We start from the raw sequence: 20,761 nt of genomic DNA on the forward strand, positions 1-20,761 counted from the left end.
TGTATCGTATATTGTATTGTACGGTACCTTCTGCCTGACCATATCGTTATCCTTCTCCAGTGCCTTCTTGCAGTATTGTCTTGTACTGTACTGTATTGTACTGTATTGAATATTGTATTATACTGTATTTTTATTGCATTGTACTGCATTGTACTGTACTGTATTGTACTGTATTGTATATTGTATTGTACTGTATTTTTATTGCATTGTACTGTATTGTATTATACTGTACTGTATTGTATATTGTGCTGTATTGTACTGTTTTGTGTTGCACCTTCTGCCTGAGCATGTCGTTCTCCTGCTCCAAGGCCTTCTTGCAGTATTGTATTGTACTGTACTGTACTGTACTGTATCGTATATTGTATTGTACTGTATTTTTATTGCATTGTACTGTATTGTACTGTATATTGTACTGTACTGTATTGTATTATACTGCACTGTATTGTATATTGTATTGTACTGTACTGTATTTTATTGCATTGTACTGCATTTTATTGTATTGTACATTGTGCTGTATTGTACTGTACTGTACTGTATTTTTTATTGCATTGTATTGTATTGTATATTGTGCTGTATTGTACTGTACTGTGCTGTACCTTCTGCCTGAGCATGTCGTTCTCCTGCTCCAGTGCCTTCTTGCAGTATTGTATTTTATATTGTATATTGTGTATTGTATATGGCATTGTATTGTACGGTACTGTGCTGTGCTGTACCTTCTGTCTGAGCATGTCGTTCTCCTGCTCCAGGGCCTTCTTGCAGTATTGTATTGCATATTGTATATTGTATATTGCATTGTACTGCATTTTACTGTGCTCTACCTTCTGCCTGAGCATGTCGTTCTCCTGCTCCAGTGCCTTCTTGCTGTATTGTATTTTATATTGTATTGTATATTGTATATTGTCTTGTATATTGTATTGTGTATTGTATTACCTTCTGCCTGAGCATGTCGTTCTCCTGCTCCAGGGCCTTCTTGCAGTATTGTATTGTATATTGTATATTGTATTACCTTCTGCCTGAGCATGTCGTTCTCCTGCTCCAGTGCCTTCTTGCAGTATTGTATTTTATATTGTATATTGTATTACCTTCTGCCTGAGCATGTCGTTCTCCTGCTCCAGTGCCTTCTTGCAGTATTGTATTTTATATTGTATTGTATATTGTATTACCTTCTGTCTGAGCATGTCGTTCTCCTGCTCCAGGCTGCGCTGCGAGCTGCTCGTCTCCTTCAGAGTCGCCTATGGAGACATTACGTTACATTACATTTACATTACATTAGTATTTAGCAGACGCCTTTGTTCAAAGCGACTTGCAAGGAGCAATTTAAACAAGAAGAGGGTAAGGCACAGTGTACAGTTGCAACACTGATAGCATTGTCCTACAAAGAGTAAAGAAGAGGACAATGCATTAAAAAGTAGCAAAAAGTAAACAAGTTACACTTAGCAGACGCTTTTTAGCCAAAGCAACTTATATTTATTTTAAGTACAGGGTATTAGTTACAGTCTCTGGAGCAGTGTTGGCATATGCCCCCTGGGCTTACTTGTGGCCTGTTTCCTGCATGTGGTCACATTTATATTTGCCTCTAATGCCATCTGTAGAAGGGGGACACGGGGGAGAGTTTAGAAGTACGGAGACTAGAGTTCATAACATACAGTAGAGTGAGGAAACGTATATAATAGAGGAGACTGTAGGTAATTACATAGAGCAGGGTTTTACCAAACTGTGGTGCGTGCACCCCTGGGGTGAATAGAGCAAGGGTGGATATGTGTGTTTTTTATCCAGCATAGAGCAAGGATGGATATGTGTGTTTTTTTATCCAGCATTAATGAACGTCAGGTAGTTTTAATTGTTTTATGAATTGTATCCTGGAAGGATCCATCTGAAGTGTAATTTTTAACTCATAGACTTGTCATGCAATAAGTTCCATTGTAATTATGGCAGAAAAAAACATCAGATCGATTGGAAATCAAGATCACCCAAAATGTGCGGTTGCTTAGGGGTTGCGCGAACCACATTGAAATGTGAAAGGGGGTGCGCGGGGCAAAAAAGTTTGGGAACCACTGACATAGAGGGAGATAGGCAGGGCCACTGACAGCCTTGACTGGGCCCAAGACAAAGTTATCGCAAGCGGCCCCCCACCTAATACTACAAAAACAATGTAATCAGGACCCAATTTTTCTCCTATCTCTTCCTGGGCAACAGAGGGGTGAACTGCTTACTACATTAGCTACTTTGTTGTTTTCAATGCATTTTCCCATTGGCAACTACCGAAGTTGCTAACAGGCTAACAGCTTCTCTTTTGAGAAACTCACGTTTCGCCTGTGCTTGCAGTGTGTATGGACTATGTATCATCAGAGAAACTGTGGTTGAGGTGCTCTCTGCATGGGGAAAACTGAAGATGCACAAACAGAGAGAAATCCAAGGCATTCTCCATTACAAAAACTTAAATGCCTTTATTGCAAAGGTGGGCCTCCCTGAAGAGGGCGGGACTGCCGAAACAGACTGGGGTCTTCTAAATAAAGGCTTTTTAACTTCTAGTACGTCTACAGGGCTCTGAATTAAGCTCTCACCACCAGCCAAAATGGCTAGTACTTGTAGATGTTACTGTAATCCAACTGGCCAAATGCACAGCAATTGGGTCAAAGTGGCCAGTCAGTTTTCTTTTCTAATAGCCAAAACAACATTTTCTCCAGCATTTGGTTGGTTGGCTGGTGTTAATTTAGAGCACTAATAGTCTATATACATTGGCTTCAAATTGTATTCAAATTCAACTTCAAATTGAAGTTCGATGGGCAACAATGCCAGAAGTACCACACCATTTTACCTGTAGCTGCCGGTTGTTGTCTCTCAGGCTCTCGATGAGGCGGTCGTACTGCAGGGCCTGGTCCGACTTGAAGCTCAGATTCCTCTCCACCTCCTCCTTCTCGCTCTCCAAGCGCTGCAGGGAGGGATAAGCGCAGGTAAGCCCCCGAGATTAAAGGTGTGCACACACGGCCCCGTTTGAAGACAAATAATAACTCCACTCTGTTAACAATCATACCGCAGGAATTATTGGGCGTGAAGGAACACATCCCTTTGAGTCGTGTAACCACCACACAAACGTGCTTTCTTTCTCTTTCTGTATGCTCTGCTTGCTACCCATCCAAGTTGCTTCATTTCTGAGACCCCTATCGCAGTCTTGGGTTATCACATTTAAATCTCAACTGGTTGCTCGTTGAAACAGGTTTAGTGGTACCACATATGTACGGTGCCACATTGCATCACTGGCTGAGAATGTTCAAAGGCCACACAGTGACTACACAGAGAGTGACAACTCACAGAGTGAGAATTGCAAATTCATGTATGAGAATGTGTGTGTGTGTGTTTGTCTGTGTGTGTGTGTGTGTGTGTGTGTGTGTGTGTGTGTGTGTGTGTGTGTGTGTGTGTGTGTGTGTGTGTGTGTGTGTGTGTGTGTGTGTGTGTGTGTGTGTGTGTGTGTGTGTGTGTGTGTGTGTGTGGTGAGTGAGTGAGTGAGTGAGTGAGTGAGTGAGTGAGTGAGAGTATTGTCAATGTCTTTAGAGTGGTCAAACACAATTTCAAACTTCTGTGCTAACTCTGTTACATAGATCTTTGACAATAAAGTACTCGACTTGACAACTCACAGAGTGACAAACTCATCTCCGATCAGTGACTCTCATAGAATACAAGAGACCTCAAACTCTAGTGGACTTTGTGTGTGTGTGTGTGTGTGTGTGTGTGTGTGTGTGTGTGTGTGTGTGTGTGTGTGTGTGTGTGTGTGTGTGTGTGTGTGTGTGTGTGTGTGTGTGTGTGTGTGTGTGTGTGTGTGTGTGTGTGTGTGTGTGCGTGTGTGCGTGTGTGCGTGTGTGCGTGTGTGTGTGTGTGTGTGTGTGTGCTGTTTTTACATTTAACGTGTTCGTCTGAAATACAAGGGAAGCCCTGTCTGTAGTCCAATAACACTTGGTTGATTCTCTATCATGGAAGTGGGGGGTGTCCAAACATTGCTACGCTTCAGCCACGGCAAACAAAACACCTAGTTGCCTGCCAGGGCACACAGTTCCAGTGAATACTCATCAACTTCCTGAGAAACTAGTTTGGTCAAGATATCAAGGAGCAGGTGTGCAGATGAAGACACACATGCTTTTTGCAGTAAGTAAAGAGGAACCCTCATTATAAGCCTGCCAATCAACAACCTCCTTGAAAGGGAAGCATCTTAACAAAATCAAGCACCATAACAAAACATGTTTTGCGTCCAGCTGTCATTTCTGCCATCTTCAAATCAAGGGCAAACACGCCCCCATGAAAATCTACCATGCCCCAGTTTCCAACACTTTCCTTTTCATGAACTTGTCAGTCTTGTCTTGAGTGGATAAACCTAAGCCCCAAAACAACCCTCTTTAGTTAATACTATCTTAAGTATGGCAGCTTAAGCACGGCAGTGCAAGTATAGCAATTTCTTTTCTTTTTTTTGCAATGGAAGCTTAACTATGAATGACACTTGAGCATCAGCCACAGAACATTAGTCCTGACCTGACAGTCATTCAATAGTGTTCCAGGTCACTAGCTGGCAAGGAATGTTAAATGTTCTGAATGAAAAAAGCCTGCGGCTTTCATCGTGAAAAACTGTGCGATTCTTTATATCGCCCCCTTGTGTTGGCAAGTTTGGGCTGAATGGTTTCACTACACTAAGCTGACTCTTGCCAGCTGGTATGTTTCAACTTTGTCTTCACAACGATATGTAGGTATCCCCCACAATCGACATGCAGGCGAAAGATTCCCCTTATATTGTCAAAAATGCTTGCATGTGATTGGATAAACAATCTCTCCGTCATCTTTATTAACGTGCCACTTCAGCCACTCATATTGACCTTGACCTGTGACACAGCAGAGCCATCTAATAACAGAGTTACGCCACTCCCATAGACCTCTATGGACCAATCTTTCCACAGCAATGGCGGCTCTCATGGAGCCTCACGGAGAGTTAACATGGAAATCCCCATTGACTTTAGTTCTATTAGAAGTTACTTAGTTCCAGGAGGTGGCGGTATAACACAGAAAATGTGGTAAAGGTCATGTAATTTGTTTGTACTTCATCTTTGTTTGGTATGTGATGGTTCTGTGTTAGTTTCCAACGAACAGAAGTTTACTGTTAAGAAACATTTTAATCTACGCGAATCACATCACCAACCGACTTCCTGGTCCCCGGTTTGCGCAACTCTGTTATTAGATGGCTCTGTGACACAGCTGAGATCGACAGGAGGAAGAAGAGCCAAAACGCAGCCGCCCATCTATGGGAAATCCCACGAGGCAAATCCTGATTGGCTCATTCATTCAGAGATGGCTCTGACTTTAGTGAACCTCAAATGGTGGTGTGGGAAAGTCTGGTTATCACTACACAGCCACAGGTGGAATTTGCACCATCCACCAGCCACATGTTGGCTAAAAGAGAGAAGTCCTTTGTTAAATAATAATAAAAAAAAAGAACACAAGGGAATGAATGAAATGTCATACCGGTTGTAAATAAGTAAAAGAATGGATTAAAAAGTGGTGAAAGGGGGATCTAAGCAAAGACAACAGACTCACCCTCAGGTCATCCTGCATGTGGAGCAGCTCCTCTCTCAGGCTGCTGAAGGTGGTGAGGAGTAGGCGCATGGTCTTATCCGCCGTCAGACGCGTCTAAGGGGAGCCGGGAGAGGAGGACATGGTTGGCTTGAATGTTTGTTTGTTTGCTTCACTATTCAATTTCAAGTCAATGAGCAACTGCTGCCAGAGCAAGCATGAGACAGAGGTATGAGGATTTGTGAAATAATTATTTGTGCAACGAATGCAATTCAAGTTATTACAAATATGAATTTGACTAATAATACATATCTACAGTATAGTGTAATATACTGCATCCTATAACTGATAAAGATAAAGCCTTCAAAACATCATCGTATAGCTTTGGTGAGAGGGGGAAGAGCAAAGGGTGAGACCACCCAGAGGGCTGTCATCTCTGCAGAAGTGTTATTGATCTGACGTGCCTGTGATTGTAGCTGTAAACACCTGTTATCTCACACATATCCAAACTTGACATTTGATTTTGTACTGCCTGCCACCATGTTAAGTTCAAGGTACTGAAGATACATTTACAAAAATAATCGTGAAGTTGATACATTTGGAATCCTGGGATCATGCTCCTAAATCTCACACCAACAATCCAGTCAGAAAACAGCTGCACACTTACAATCTTTTTTCCATTTTTTATTTCATGGAATGAAACCAAACCAGGATCTGACATGGTTCAAATATCATTACTTTTTGCAACAAAACACACACAGCCACATAGTAAAAAAGGTGTGCAGACATTTAGCATCATGGACTGATGTGTTGCTGTGCACTTAAGTGTGGAATTGTACCACGCTCCAGTTTGAAAACCAGAGGAGACAGAGCTTTTGCTGTAATGGGCCCCAAACTGTGGAATGACCTGCCACTCCATATCCGCCTGTCCCCTTCCCTAGCTGCTTTTAAAACTCACCTTAAAACTCACTTTTATGCATTAGCTTTTAACACTGTATGACCTCTGTGTATGCACCTAGTTATTTATCTATCTATTTCTATTTTTATTCTTTTTTTTTTTCTTCTTAAATGTTGATCATCCCCTTAGCTCTTATATTTTTTCTTATTTTTAAAATGTGTCGTTATGAAACTGTCCTTTTATGGTTTGCCCTATAACATAACCCCCCCCCCCCTTTTTGTTCTACATGATGCTCAGTTTTTAGATCTTATTGATTGTGATTTTTCTTCTTTATTTTGTCCTATGTCCTCAAGTATGTCTATGTTTTCTAAGGTTGAAAGATTCCTTTCAAGTCCACCTCTGTTGTATTTTAAAGTGCTTTATAAATAAAATTGACTTGACTTGACTTGACTTGGAATGAGCACAACCTTTCCTGCTATGACTGTAGTGTATCTCATCAGATGAACTCATCGACATCAGCCCTGACCTGCCCAGTCTCAGTCATACTCATCCTTACCGTATAGGGAAAAGGAGTAGGCTACTAACCTGCAACAGATACCGGATCTGCTGTTTCGTCAGCTCAGACATGCCTTTGGGAATCAAGGCCTCCACATCCTGCCTATCCACCTGGAGGATGACACCAGAGAACACACACACACGCACGCACGCATATGCACACATGCACACGCACGCACGTACGCAAACACACACAAACACATGCACACGCACGCACGCACGCACCCATGCATGCACGCACGCACGCAAGCACGCACGCACGCAGGCACGCACGCACGCAAGCACACACACACACGCATACGCACACATGCACACGCACGCACGCACGCAAACACACACACACACACACACTTAGGATGCAATCACTTTGGCAAGAACCAGCATGCAGTATTAGGCTACTATGGTCACAGTTGCTGAGTGAGTAAGTGAGCCACACCCTACCTTATGATCAACGGTGACATCCGAAAGGTGTTTCCTGTGAAAACAGCAAGCAAACACAGGAGGACAGAGGGGGGTTGAGGAGGAGGTTGAGATAGATAGATAGATAGATAGATAGATAGATAGATAGATAGATAGATAGATAGATAGATAGATAGATAGATAGATAGATAGATAGAGAGAGAGAGAGAGAGAGAGAGAGAGAGAGAGAGAGAGAGAGAGAGAGAGAGAGAGAGAGAGAGAGAGAGAGCGCTGGGGTTAAAAGTGCAATAAAATAGGTGTGGTGGTGTACAGTACAACTGTAAATCACAACCTGGCGTTGGTTTACAGGAGAAGAGGAATGTGCTTTGAGGTGTTTGCTAATATGCTAGCAGCTTTAGCTTCTCACCAGTGTTGCCAGATGTACCGTAATTATCGTATTTGTACCATAATTTTGGCCACTTTGTCCTCTGTACGATCAAAAAAACACAATGTATGATAATTTCAGAGTTGTCATTCAGTTCATTTTGATGCCTTGAAACAACAATCTGGGTCTTGTACGATAATTTCCTCCCAAATAGCCCCCAAAAACGATAATTCTGAGGCTTTGGTCAGTAATTCAGCATTTTCCATCTGGCAACACTGCTTTTCACCCCCTTCTGTTTGCATATTGAGTCATGGCTTGAGATCAATATTCTACTGTCAGGAGAGGTGAAGGGTGTGGGAAACAGGTTTGCGAAGTCTCAAATTTTCAGTTTCAATTATCATTCACCACAGCACTCACAGATGTCATTGAACTAATAGTACGGACTATTATTTTAGCTTGTGTAGACATGAATGCGTGGTAACAACAAGCCATTTCACAGTTTCTCCTACAATAACCTTCAGGGACGTGCACAAGTTACAAAATGTATGGCTTCTTAACGGTTTATGGCTTCCGAGTGAAATTTCTAGAAAATGTCAAAAGTTCACACCACTCGTGAGTGTTTGTGAAAGACATTAAAGTGCTGACCTATTTAGCCAATATATTCTCAGACACAAGAGTGGATGTGCATTCAATAATTTAGCTAAGCTAAGCTACCAGAAGGTCACCATGTTATGTAATGTAGTTTAATGTAATGCCCTTAGCCTCCATGTATCTTATCCAAATGCTCTGAGACACAAAAGTGGTTACGCATTACATAGTTTAGTAAACGGCAACAAGAACTCTAACCTCCAATAAAAGTATAATGTAATGTAGTTTATTGCCCCTAACGTACACGTGACTTGGCCACATGCTCTGAGACAAAGGAGTGGTGTGTGCATTCCATAGTTTAACAAAGGCATGAGTTCATCATATAAGCTTATGCAAAGTAGTGTAACGCCTCTACTTGTCTGCCTATCTGTGAAACACAGGAGTGGATATGCATTAAATAGTTTAACAAAGACAACAAGAAGTTCATCATAGTGTAATGCCCCTACCATCCACTTAACTTGGCCATATGTTCTTAGACACAGGAGTGGATACTCATTCACAGTTTTTTTCTGTTCGCTAAAACACATTTTTTTGCTGCTTTTGCGGAACTCTTCACACAGACGCCCAAACTTATAACCAAATCTGCCAAACAGAAGCACAAAAACTGGATTGCACTGCACTGGTTTGCAATGTATAACAAATACTACATTGCAAAATATACGTTTTATAGCTTTACACACAATTTCCAAATGATGAACACACTCCTAGACTGCTAACCTCCACAAAATTACATTTTTGAACAGGGAACCAAGAGTCAAAGTGTGTTTTTAATTTTCACTGTCTTCACTTGCTGCAACATGTCCTAGTAATGTGATGGACGTGTTAACGATTTGGCACAAAAACATTTAATTGTTAGCTGTGAGTAGAGTTAAGTAAGCTGTGCTGTGTTTTGCAATGTACGTATCTATCTACACAGTTTTGCTGATTTGGTGAGAGGTTGCTGCATTTCTGTGAAGAGTTCTACAAAAACAGCTTAAGTTACAAAAAAATGAGTTTTAACGATCAGAAAAAACTGTAATAGTCTTACAAAAGCTATAAATCAAAAAAAATGTTTTAAAGCTATGTGCAGTTAATTAGTGTTCAATTCGTCTATCTTGGCCACATGATCCGAGATGCTGGAGGATATGCATTCAATAGTTGAAATTCTTCTATATTTCCTTTGAAAGCTGAATAACCTTAACCGTTTAGTTGATTGTAATAATAGCATAATGTTGGCAGATTCTGAGTTCAGGTGTAAAACGGTAAGCTAAGGAGGACTCGTCAACCCCAGTACCTATCTTGGCCTGAAGCACCTTCAAAAAATGTCTGCTTAACCTCTCTTTTTGGGAAAAGGTGTTCTCTGAAGCCTCCGAAGCACATAAAAACATGATATAAGTTGCATTTAAAAGCTAAGAGCCTCATCTTGCAGTAGAATATGTTTATTCAGCTGTAACATACATATGTAATTAAAAAATCTTGGTAACACTTTATTTTAGGGATACATCTATTAGCACTAATACATACAATGTGCCTGTATAAGTAACTTGTAAGGCATGTACAACGCAAAATCAAACATTTGTTAGGCATGTATTCGCAAATGTCTTGTTCATGCACAGTAAGGGATTTATTATCAATGTAACCTTAGTAAGGACCTATAGGCCTTAGCACTTGCTTAGTACATGCCTTACAAATAACTTATGCAGGCAATAACATTGTATGTATTAGTGCTTATAGATGTATCCCTAAAATAAAGTGTCTCATCAGCCTGAATGTTGTGTATATGCAGCTTCTGGTGCATGGGTTAATGCTGCACATACACAGCATCAATGGCTTCATCAAAATTACTTGGTAATTCACAAATGGTCTGATTACGCTTCTCTGTGGGGGGTTTGCAAAGACCACCAGACAGCTGGCAAAATTGGGCCAATAACGGTACATGCACACCAAGATATTCGCGTTCACTGAACGTGTCCGGGAGCATCGGGAGTCAGAGAGGTTCACGGGCTGCCTTGCACACCGCACAGTCAGCGTCCACGTTCTATCCGCGGGCAGCAGCCATTCATTTTCAATGGAGCCCGCACATTGAACGCGGACGTCCGCGCAAGAAAATAGACTCGAGTTCTATGCGGCATGCGCCGCGCTCACACCGCACACCTGTGCGTAAGGCATGATTTGCATACATGTATTCTAACCGTTTCGGACTGATAACGGACACGTCCAGTGGACGTTAAGTGGACGTCCGCGCTTGCGGTGTGTATGCACCGTAAGCGGACACAATTGGGCCAATAAGCCAGCGCATAACAACATACATCACGAATGGCAACTGTCAGTGATTGGTCCACTCATTTCAAACCAGCGCACTCCAGGGCATCGAAGATCCAGACCAAACATGAAATAACGAAGTAACTAATGTGGTCTGGTAAAACCAGGCTAGTGTAATGCCCCATACTGTCCGCGTATCTTGGACACATGCTCGGAGATGCAGGAGTGGATATGCATTCAATGTTACTATATATAATGTAAAGTCATGTGTAGCAGTGTAATCATCCAAGTGAAGAGTATTTTGCTATACTGCTCCCTACCGTCCGCGTATCTTGGACACATGCTCGGAGATGCAGGAGTGGATGTCGCAGTTCTTGCGGTACACCTCCGCCAGCAGCTCCCCGAAGTAGCGCGTGTCCAGCTTGGGGGCGGGCGGCTCCGGCTCGGGCAACTCGGCCTTCACCTCCACACGAGACAGCTGCTGAACCAGGCTCTCCTCCTGCACCACAGTGCTATTGATGGTGGTGGAGGAGGAGGTGTTCACCACCTCTACCTGTGGAGAGGAGAGGAGAGGAGAGGAGAGGAGAGGAGAGGAGAGGAGAGGAGAGGAGAGAGGAGGAGAGGAGAGGAGAGGAGAGGAGAGGAGAGGAGAGGAGAGGAGAGGAGAGGAGAGGAGAGGAGAGGAGAGGTGAGGAGAGGTGAGGTGAGGTGAGGAGAGGAGAGGAGGTGTGTAGAAGAGAGGAGAGGAGAGGAGATGAAAGGGGAGGGGAGGAGAGGTGAGGAGAGGAGAGTCAGTGGAATTACAAACACAAGATAAATCTATCAAATGTACTGTAGCTAGGGCTGCACAATTAATTGAAAAATAATCAAAATCGTGATAAAATAGTGAAATCGAACTCATGATTTTAATCGTGATTTAATCGTGGCAATAGTGACCTACTTTTGAGAGCGTCCTTGAAGCCAGAACATACTGACAGGCTGGTGTTTCTGGACAGAAATATGTCCACTTAAGTTTCATGCTATTGACTTTACATAATTATTACAATTCATTTTATTTTGCTCATCCCGTATGCAATTCATTCTTGGTTATATTTCATCTTGTTATAATTTTCAAAAAATCAGCAAAAATCAATAATCGTGATTATGATTTTGACCAAAATAATCGTGATTATGATTTTTTTCCATAATCGTGCAGCCCTAACTGTAGCTATGAATAATCATATAACTTTGTTTCAAAAGGCAGGTGACATAAGATTTTTTTTTTCTAGGCTCGTACCAAAAACAACACAACAGGCTAAAAAGTCAAGTCCCAGTGGCCATGCAGATGCAGAGAAGTCATCCCTACCAACCCTGAAGGGTGACCACGAGAAAACTAATTTAATCATCTAATGACTTGATGAGATGATTCTTTACACTGGAAAATGATTCACTGTGCAAAATGACCATTTTTAAAAGCAATAAGGTGAAAACAGTAATTACACAATACTGGTTACGTGCAACGGCACTGATACAGCCACAGACTAGCAGGTGAGTCAGTGAAGAGTGATAGTCAGTGATAGCAGGTTACAGAAGAGAAGGATCACATATCTCCAGTATGCTGAATGGAGAGATCAGAAATATCTCACCATTCCTATCTCTCTATGTCCCTATCTGTCCGGGAGTTAACTGTTTAATGGTGTAGCAAATTTAAAGTGATACTGTCCCATTTTTTGGAAATGAGCTCATATTACACATCCCCTTGAGTTAAATAATTGAGTTTTACCTTTCTCCCGTACTTTGGACCCTTCTCTGAGTACGGCAGTGCAAATTTTACCCCCAAGCTAGCAGTTAACATGGACTCCTATGAGACCAGTTAGCCACCAGCTGGTCTCATAGGACTCAATGTTAACTGCTAGCATGGAGGTGAAATTGGCACTGCCGTACTCAGAGAACGGGTTCACTGCCACAGGTCTCAGCAGGAATCTCCCTCCAGCAAATCATCACAATCGTCAATCGTCAATTGCCAAATCCAAATCCAAAAACGCCAAATTGTCAGAAATGACTGTGCGATTGACGACACTTCAGCAGAAAATCAGCAGATTAACATGTGATGATGTGTGATGGACGTTCAGACACCTGCGATGGGAGGATCAGTCATGATGGACAATGGAATGTGAACTGACCCTCTACTGAACCTAAGTAGCTGACCTATCTGCCATTTTAAACACATAAAACTGACACACACTGACGCATATGTGTATCATCATGAACTATGAGCTGACTCTGTCTCTGAAATGTCCTATAAATAAACATGGCTTATCTTGACAAAACTTGATTCTTACGACATCTGCCTGACGCCCACAACAAATCCTTTCCCCCCTGCTCAATCTCTACACAGACGAGACACCGTACGTATATGCATGCCCATAGACCGTAGCACGCCACACTGACAGACAGCACTGATAACGCAGGGTCAAAGTTGTATGCAATTCTTACATAACGTGCTGTCACTTTCACACACACACACACACACAACACGCCACGCATTGAAAGACAGGCATGGAGTAGGGCCTCTCCCTGTCAAATGGCCCGTGTTGTCATTACTCAGCCAAGGGCCTGCACTCTCGCTACTGGGTGGGCGTGGGCCGGAGCACAGCTGACCAGTGTTGCCAGATTGGGCTGTTTCCCGCCCAATTGGGCTGGTTAGGATGGCCGTGTGCAGGTAAAAATGCCATTTAGCAGAAAAACCCGCCCAATTTTTACCATAGAAATCAATAGAATTGGGCAGGATTTTGTGCTTCTAGGCGGGCTTTGAAATTTTTTGGGCTGGAAATCATCAGCCTCATCTGGCAACCCTGCAGCTGACAGAGCAGAGGGAACTCCTGTGGCAAACACAAAAGACTGCCTGTCTGTTCAGGAAACTTATACTATGAATAAGGACAGAAAAATAATACCCCAGAAATTGACATTTCTCATGAGGGGTATAAAATTGAACACAAGTGCAACCTTTTTGTGCTCGTTTTTGACTACCTGAGTGTCTTATTATATGGCAGCCCTTTCACATGGCATTTACAACACCATTGTGAGCTTTATGTTATGCTCACCTTAGGGATATCTTTTTAAACCAGATGCAGAGTCAGTTTTGAGACCAGAAGGGAACATAATAGGTAGGCCTACAGAGAGTCCTGCTACAGGCTGCTACATACAGTATTTGTCATGGCCAATTCATTAGACTAGCCAGACTTAATTACGTAACACAACTTCTAGCTTAATTAGGTGTATCTCTTTTGCTTGTGAATGTGAAGATTCTCATTCATTTCTGTAGTCAAAGCTGACATGTCCTGTGTAATAGTAGAGGAAAACATATTTGCTGAACGAAACAAAAAACATATTTGCTTTCTCAAGCCGGTTTGTCCACCTTTCGCTAAAACAACATGCATCGTACAGTACTGCTGGGCTATTGTCTTGTTGTCTCTGCAGATTGCTTGTTAGCTTGCTAGCTTATTCTAGTGCCAAACCACCTCATCTTTTCTGCAGACTTTAGCTTCCCTGTGCTCCACTGATCCTTCCTGCTTCTCTTTTGAAGTTTCCTTTTTATTATTGTCCTTGGGGGGAGAAAACTTGACCACTTGACCTCTGCATTTCATGCATGTGGGGGGTAGGTGCAAGCACACATGCACGCACGCACGCACGCACGCACGCACACATGCACACACTACTTCTCTCTCACTTCTGTCTCACTTTCACATTCTCTCTCCCAAATGCACCCACACACAATTATTCTTCCTGAGTTATGTCTCTCTGAGTGAACAATCCCAGCAGGGCACATATACCCAGAGCAGGGGAGGGAGGGAGGTGCCATTAATCCAGAGCCTGGATGATGTGGGGGGTCAGGTTGACTGATGTGGGGGTTAGGCTGGATGATGTGGGGGTTAGGCTGGATGATGTGGGGGTTAGGGTGGGTGATGATGTGGGGTTAGGCTGGGTGATGTGAGGGTTGTGAAATTGTACACAAGTGCAACCTTTTTGTGCTCGTTTTTGACTACCTGAATGTCTTATTATATGGCAGCCCTTTCACATGGCATTTACAACACCATTGTGAGCTTTATGTTATGCTCACCTTAGGGATATCTTTTTAAACCAGATGCAGAGTCCGTTTTGAGACCAGAAGGGAACATAATAGGTAGGCCTACAGAGAGTTACAGTCCTGCTACAGGCTGCTACATACAGTATTTGTCACAGCCAATTCATTAGACTAGCTAGACTTAATTACGCAACACAAATTCTAGCTTAATTGCTTTTGAATATTCTCATTCATTTCTGGTATTGTAATCAAAGCTGACATATCGTGTGTAATAGTAAACATATTTGCTGAACGAAACAAAAACATATTTGCCGTCTCAAGCCGGTTTGTCCACCTTTCGCTAAAACAACATGTAGGTATTGTGCAGCCCTTGGTTATTGTTCTGTTGTTTCTGCAGAGTGCAGAGGCTTGCTAGCTTATTCCAGTACCAAACCTCATCTCTTATGTAGACTTCAGCTTCCCTGTGATCCACTGATCTTTCCTGCTTCTCGTTTGAAGTTTACTTTTTATTATTGTCCTTGGGGGGGGGGGGTACACTTGACCTCTTGACCTCTGCATTTCATGCATCTAGGTACCGTACACACACACACACACACACACACACACACACACACACACACACACACACACACACACACACACACACACACACACACACACACACACACACACACACACACACTCACTCACTCACTCACTCACTCACTCACTCACTCACTCACTCACTCACTCACTCACTCACTCACTCACTCACTCACTCACACACACACACACACACACACACACTCACACTCAGAATTGGTGCCATTAATCCAGTGCTTGGTTGATGTGAGGGTTCGGCTGGGTGGTTGATGTGAGGGTTCGGCTGGGTGGTGATGTGAGGGTTCGGCTGGGTGGTGATGTGAGGGTTCGGCTGGGTGGTGATGTGAGGGTTCGGCTGGGTGGTGATGTGAGGGTTCGGCTGGGTGGTGATGTGAGGGTTAGGCTGGGTGGTGATGTGAGGGTTAGGCTGGGTGGTTGATGTGAGGGTTCGGCTGGGTGGTTGATGTGAGGGTTCGGCTGGGTGGTGATGTGAGGGTTCGGCTGGGTGGTGATGTGAGGGTTCGGCTGGGTCTGGGTGCCTTGCTCAAGGGCAACACTTCATCTGTGGCGGCTGTGTATGTGGGCAGGGCTGCACAAACACCCACTCACATACCTTTTTGTACCTGTCAGTGGATCAACCACACCACCATTTGGTAATGGGTCCAACTCCCTTATCATAATACCACAGCTGGCCCTGTAACACATCTCGTATCTCTGTCTGGTTGCCCCCGGCGTGTCTCTTGATGTTACCAGGCCACTGACAGCAGTGGGTACAGAGCTGTTTGGAAGAGGCTCTTCTGGCGCTTCTGCCTAATGCTGGGGCTCAATTTCACTGCTCATCTCAAAGAGGCGAGTGCTAGGATATGCCGTCTGACCAGTGGCGCCAAATAATAACGTGATGATACAAACAACTTCAGTTCAATGGCCTGTGTCACACACAAATACACACACACAGGCACGCACTGCATGAGCGTGCATGCGCACACACACACACACACACACACACACACACACACACGCACGCACGCACGCACGCACACACACACACACACACACACACACACACACACACACACACACACACACACACACACACACACACACACACACACACACACACACACACTCACACACACAAGCATACGTACATGTATACATACTCACACTCACGCACACATTCTGACACATAAATGCATGCGTGCGCACTGCACACTAGGCGCACACACACCCACACCCCTCCTCAGGGTTCAACCTCTACCGTCTGATTTCATTTAAAAAAAAAAACATACACACTGAGAAGAAAGTGCCTCCTCATCTCAGCCAGGGAAGTTCCTAGTGCAACCCCAGGTCATTTAGGGAGAGCACAGCAGGCTCCAGCTTACCTCATGCCTCTTCAGACTGGGACTAAAATGGCTCCTGGCTCCTGTGTTCTTTGTCAGTTTCATCTAAAATTACTTCTCATATAGCCTTACACAACTGGGAATATTAAATTACTTCGATATGTGGTGCCTCAGATCATGATCATTATCAGCAGCAAATGTAGGGTTGAAATTAAAACATAGAAAATGTCCTTCATAATCTGGTGCATCACAGGAGAGGACTTAATTCAGGCAAAGAAAGGAAGCTCCCTGTAGCTTCTCACATGTTAAAGTTTTCCTTTGCATGGCATTTCAACACTAATCGAGCACCTTTATAAATAAAACTGAAGTTTCCACATCTGAATTGAAACCTTTCTGTGTGTGTCTCTCTCAAGTTCAACTGAGAGCTCTCAACTGATGATTGCCATGTGTCTTACATGAGCTGATAACAAGCATGTGAATGTAACACTGCTTTTAAACTGCTGGCAGGTTCAAGTGATCTCAACACTAAAGACTGCAACTGTCTCCTGAAAATTACCTCGAAACAAACAACAATGACCTGATACAAGGGTGCGGCACAGCCGCCATACAAGATTCCAGAGACTGAGTGTGTGTGTTTGAGCGTGCGCGTATCTTGTCAGGTGTATGTTCTCTTGACAAATGTAACCCACGAGTCTATCTGTCAGACTGATGGTGTTTAAGCATGGAAAAGGGTTCTAAATGAATGCAGTGACTCGAAAGGATTACTGTATACTTCAGATGTATCACTGATAAGAGCGACTTAGATTGTCTATTTGTTAATCAAGTCCGCCTCAATGCAACAACTGGAGCTGGCATCCAACATTTCCAGAGGAGAATGCCCTGGAATGAATGAATGAACTATCTAATTGATACAAATGTAAAACACCTTTCAATAGATTTCACTGAGTTGCTGAAGTCCATCAAAAAAATCAATTTTTCCATCTTCAAGATGAGGTTAAAGGATGCTACGCATGCCCATAATCACCCATCAAGTTTTCCTCCAATTTCAAAATGCATTCTGTGCATATTTATTGCTTTCAGTAAGAAACCCTCACTTGGAAACATCAGAAAATTCCAATAATCATAATCAGACATCTAAAATGGCTGCTGATGATCAATAAGCCATCATCATATTGTGCGGCAAGCACGCATTATAAGTTACAAAGGCCTATTGGCCACCATTTCATGAGATTTCAATCAACCATGATGCACATCTGAAAGGTGTGCAACCTACATAATTGCACCACGGTTCAAAATGCGCAAAGATAAATAAAACGCTCTTAAGATGTGGAAAGACAAATAAAACGCTCTCTTCAATCAGCAGAGAGCTGATGGAGGTCTTTGTTTTGAGAGTAGGTGTGTAGCATGCACCAGCAGCCGGGCGTGCGTTCGTTGGCGGGCGTGTCAACTGTGGGAACATTCCTCACATGTTAACGCTGACTTTGCGTCGCGTGGAGAACGAGTAAGAGCTGGGGGATGTAACTTACTAAGAAGTTGGTTCAGGAGTAAACCAAGGTTAAGTTAAGAGGTAAATCATCTAATAGAAGAGCCTAGAGTCTTAAGAAATGAGGCCTATGAGAGATATGGGCCTATGTGACAGCTGAGAAACATGCTTTTGTAACAGGTGCTGTTATGCAATGGCGTCTTGCAATGGTTTAAAATGGTGTGCAACTCCACTATTGAGAAACATTGACACAATTTATGATATGGCGTTCGATTCACACTGCTTTGGCAATCGCTTTCCTTAGTGTGCCATCTGTTTCAATGCAAGTGATTTCTTCCCAAGAGAGACAGAAAAATATGAGGAAGGCACTTTTATAACCAAGAAGTAGAAAATGAGGACTCCAGGCTCTTCTATTAGATTATTTACCTCTTTACTTAACTTGGTTAAAGGGACAGTTTGGTCAATTTCAACATGCAGTTGTATTGCTCACGCTACCCTTGACTTGTCAGTACCTGGTGATGCCACATTTTTCGGCTCAGCCCTTTCCGAGATATGAGCAGTTCTAATGGGGGCAGCGTTTGTTTACATTTTTAAAAAATGAAACATAGGCCGACTCCAAATATTTTCCCAAAAGTTACTGCTGTTTGCTAGTTGTCTGTTGATGTTTTATAACCTTTTGGATGTTTTTGCGAATAAATATATATATATATTTTTTTTTATGTAAACAAAGCGCTTCCCCTATTACTATGACCAGGATCTCGGAAACGGCTGAAGAAGAAGAAGGAAAAAAAATCTCAGGTACTTACAAGTCCAGGGTAGTGTGAGCATTACAACTGCATGTTGAAATTGACCAAACTGTCCCTTTAACTCTTGAACCGGCTTCTTAGTACAGGCCCCTGGTTAGAAACATGTGGATTAACTCCCTGACCCAACAGGTCCGATACACCAACAACACAACAACCACAACAACACCACCTCTCAAGAGTCAAAACATGAAGTGCAATCTCTCTCTCTCTCTCTCAGAAGTCATTGAAATACACTTAATGAACTGAGGCTAACTGAACCAAGTGAAAAGTATTCACACCCTGCCCACATCACATTACGTGTGTCAATCTAATAGCCTGGGTGCTAGCAAAGGCCAACAAAACAAGAATCTGCATAGTGAGACTGGTTTTAAATATGTATGAACAGGTTGGAAATTATGGAATTCCTGAATAATGAAGACAAAGTGGTTGCTGTAAGGAGGTACAGACTCCATACAGAGCCAGGGATAGCTGAGGCACCGAGTGCCAAACAAGAGGTCAAGCTGCCCTGGCTGCCACCCACACTATTACCATTCTAAGACAATTTTCTGTTTGATGTGTAACAGACAATAACGTTTTATATAATCGAATCTAACATAATCTAATCTTATCTAAAATAAAACAAACGTGATTCAGAAAAAAACTAATGGTTGAACCGTCATAGTCGTTTTATGTAAGTATAATAGCATTATATTGGGGTCATTATGGAACAAAGGTAATATTTCATCTGCCATGCAACATTAATCATAACAAAAAAGACATAGGTAGGAGGTTTTTTTTGTTTGTCAACTAAGGCTACTACAAATTGTAGAAAATTACTTACAATATCAAAACCAAATTTCCTCCTTCTCCTTCTTTCCATGAACTGTAGCCTACACCTGTAATCTGACTGTGCAACCAGAGTAGCGAGTAAGCCAATGATGAGGAGCTGGTACAGATGGTTTGTGGTTTTGGTTGGAATAAATCCTCAATTGTGATAATCCCGGAACAATGGTAAGAAAGCTTAGGAGCACTTTCAAGTTCTTAAATGCTTTCGGTTAATGTTTTTTAGATACAGATGCACACCAACTTATCTTCTGTTCTGTTCTGTTCTCACTGAAGCATTAATTAACTTATTTGGGTCTGAGATAAATCTAGAATATGCTGAAGACATGCAGAACTCCTCTCTTCCAATGCTGGATTAGTCAGATCAACCCTGGAGCGGTTCTACAGTGACTCTGTTCTTTTGTAGAACAGCCCAGAAGAGACGTACGTAATGATATCCTCTGTCAGGCAGGAATGCATTAGCTACTGTGGGACACTTGTGCTATTCAAATGGGGCAAGTTAGGGTTACACAGACCGGCAGTAATAGAGCAGAGCTCTCTATCTCTCGTCTCGACAGATGACTTGTTTTTCTCTTCAGGTTTCCCAGCCTACCAGTAGGCTCCCTGGATCTGCTTGCAAGCTGGTGGCTTCGATCCAAACGACAGAGTCCTTCCCGAGAGACAGACAAAAATGTTATGGTTTTTATAATGCGCCGTGAGAAAGGGTTTGACTTATCCCCTGAAATATTTGTCACCACAAAACATGGTACTTGTTTAGGCTGCCCTACTGTATGTCAACCATCGTACTTGTCTTGTTTGTTTTGGTGTTTTGGCAAAAGCCTGGAGCCACCTGTGCACCGGAGAGATCAGAACTGGGTCACGCAATGAGTGTGAGGCAGGCATCGCTTACACAACGGGACCAGAGAACACCCCCCCCCCCTGCCACCCTCCCTGTGAGCACTGGCCTGAATGCACAGTAGCTTCTCAGCTTTCACAGAGCCAAGAGGTCT

General features: G+C 42.9%; 1 protein-coding gene across 3 annotated transcripts in view; it reads right to left on the reverse strand.

Annotated features, from left to right (window-relative positions):
• The window catches only part of pof1b (POF1B actin binding protein), a 39,230-nt gene that overhangs the window by 6,995 nt on the left and 11,474 nt on the right, over positions 1–20,761 (reverse strand). For 2 of the 3 annotated variants that reach the window (XM_063202952.1, XM_063202953.1), the window contains exons 3-7: positions 10,997–11,229; positions 7,445–7,478; positions 7,034–7,114; positions 5,575–5,667; positions 2,819–2,932 (exon numbers count right to left, since the gene is read on the reverse strand). In XM_063202952.1, the coding sequence (XP_063059022.1) occupies positions 2,819–2,932; positions 5,575–5,667; positions 7,034–7,114; positions 7,445–7,478; positions 10,997–11,229 (555 nt within the window). Of the gene's footprint in view, positions 1–1,017; positions 1,233–2,818; positions 2,933–5,574; positions 5,668–7,033; positions 7,115–7,444; positions 7,479–10,996; positions 11,230–20,761 lie in introns of those variants that run through there. The other variant, XM_063202954.1, reaches the window with a different exon arrangement.

This window comes from Engraulis encrasicolus, chromosome 7 (genome assembly GCF_034702125.1).
Source record: "Engraulis encrasicolus isolate BLACKSEA-1 chromosome 7, IST_EnEncr_1.0, whole genome shotgun sequence".
NCBI lineage: Eukaryota > Metazoa > Chordata > Actinopteri > Clupeiformes > Engraulidae > Engraulis > Engraulis encrasicolus.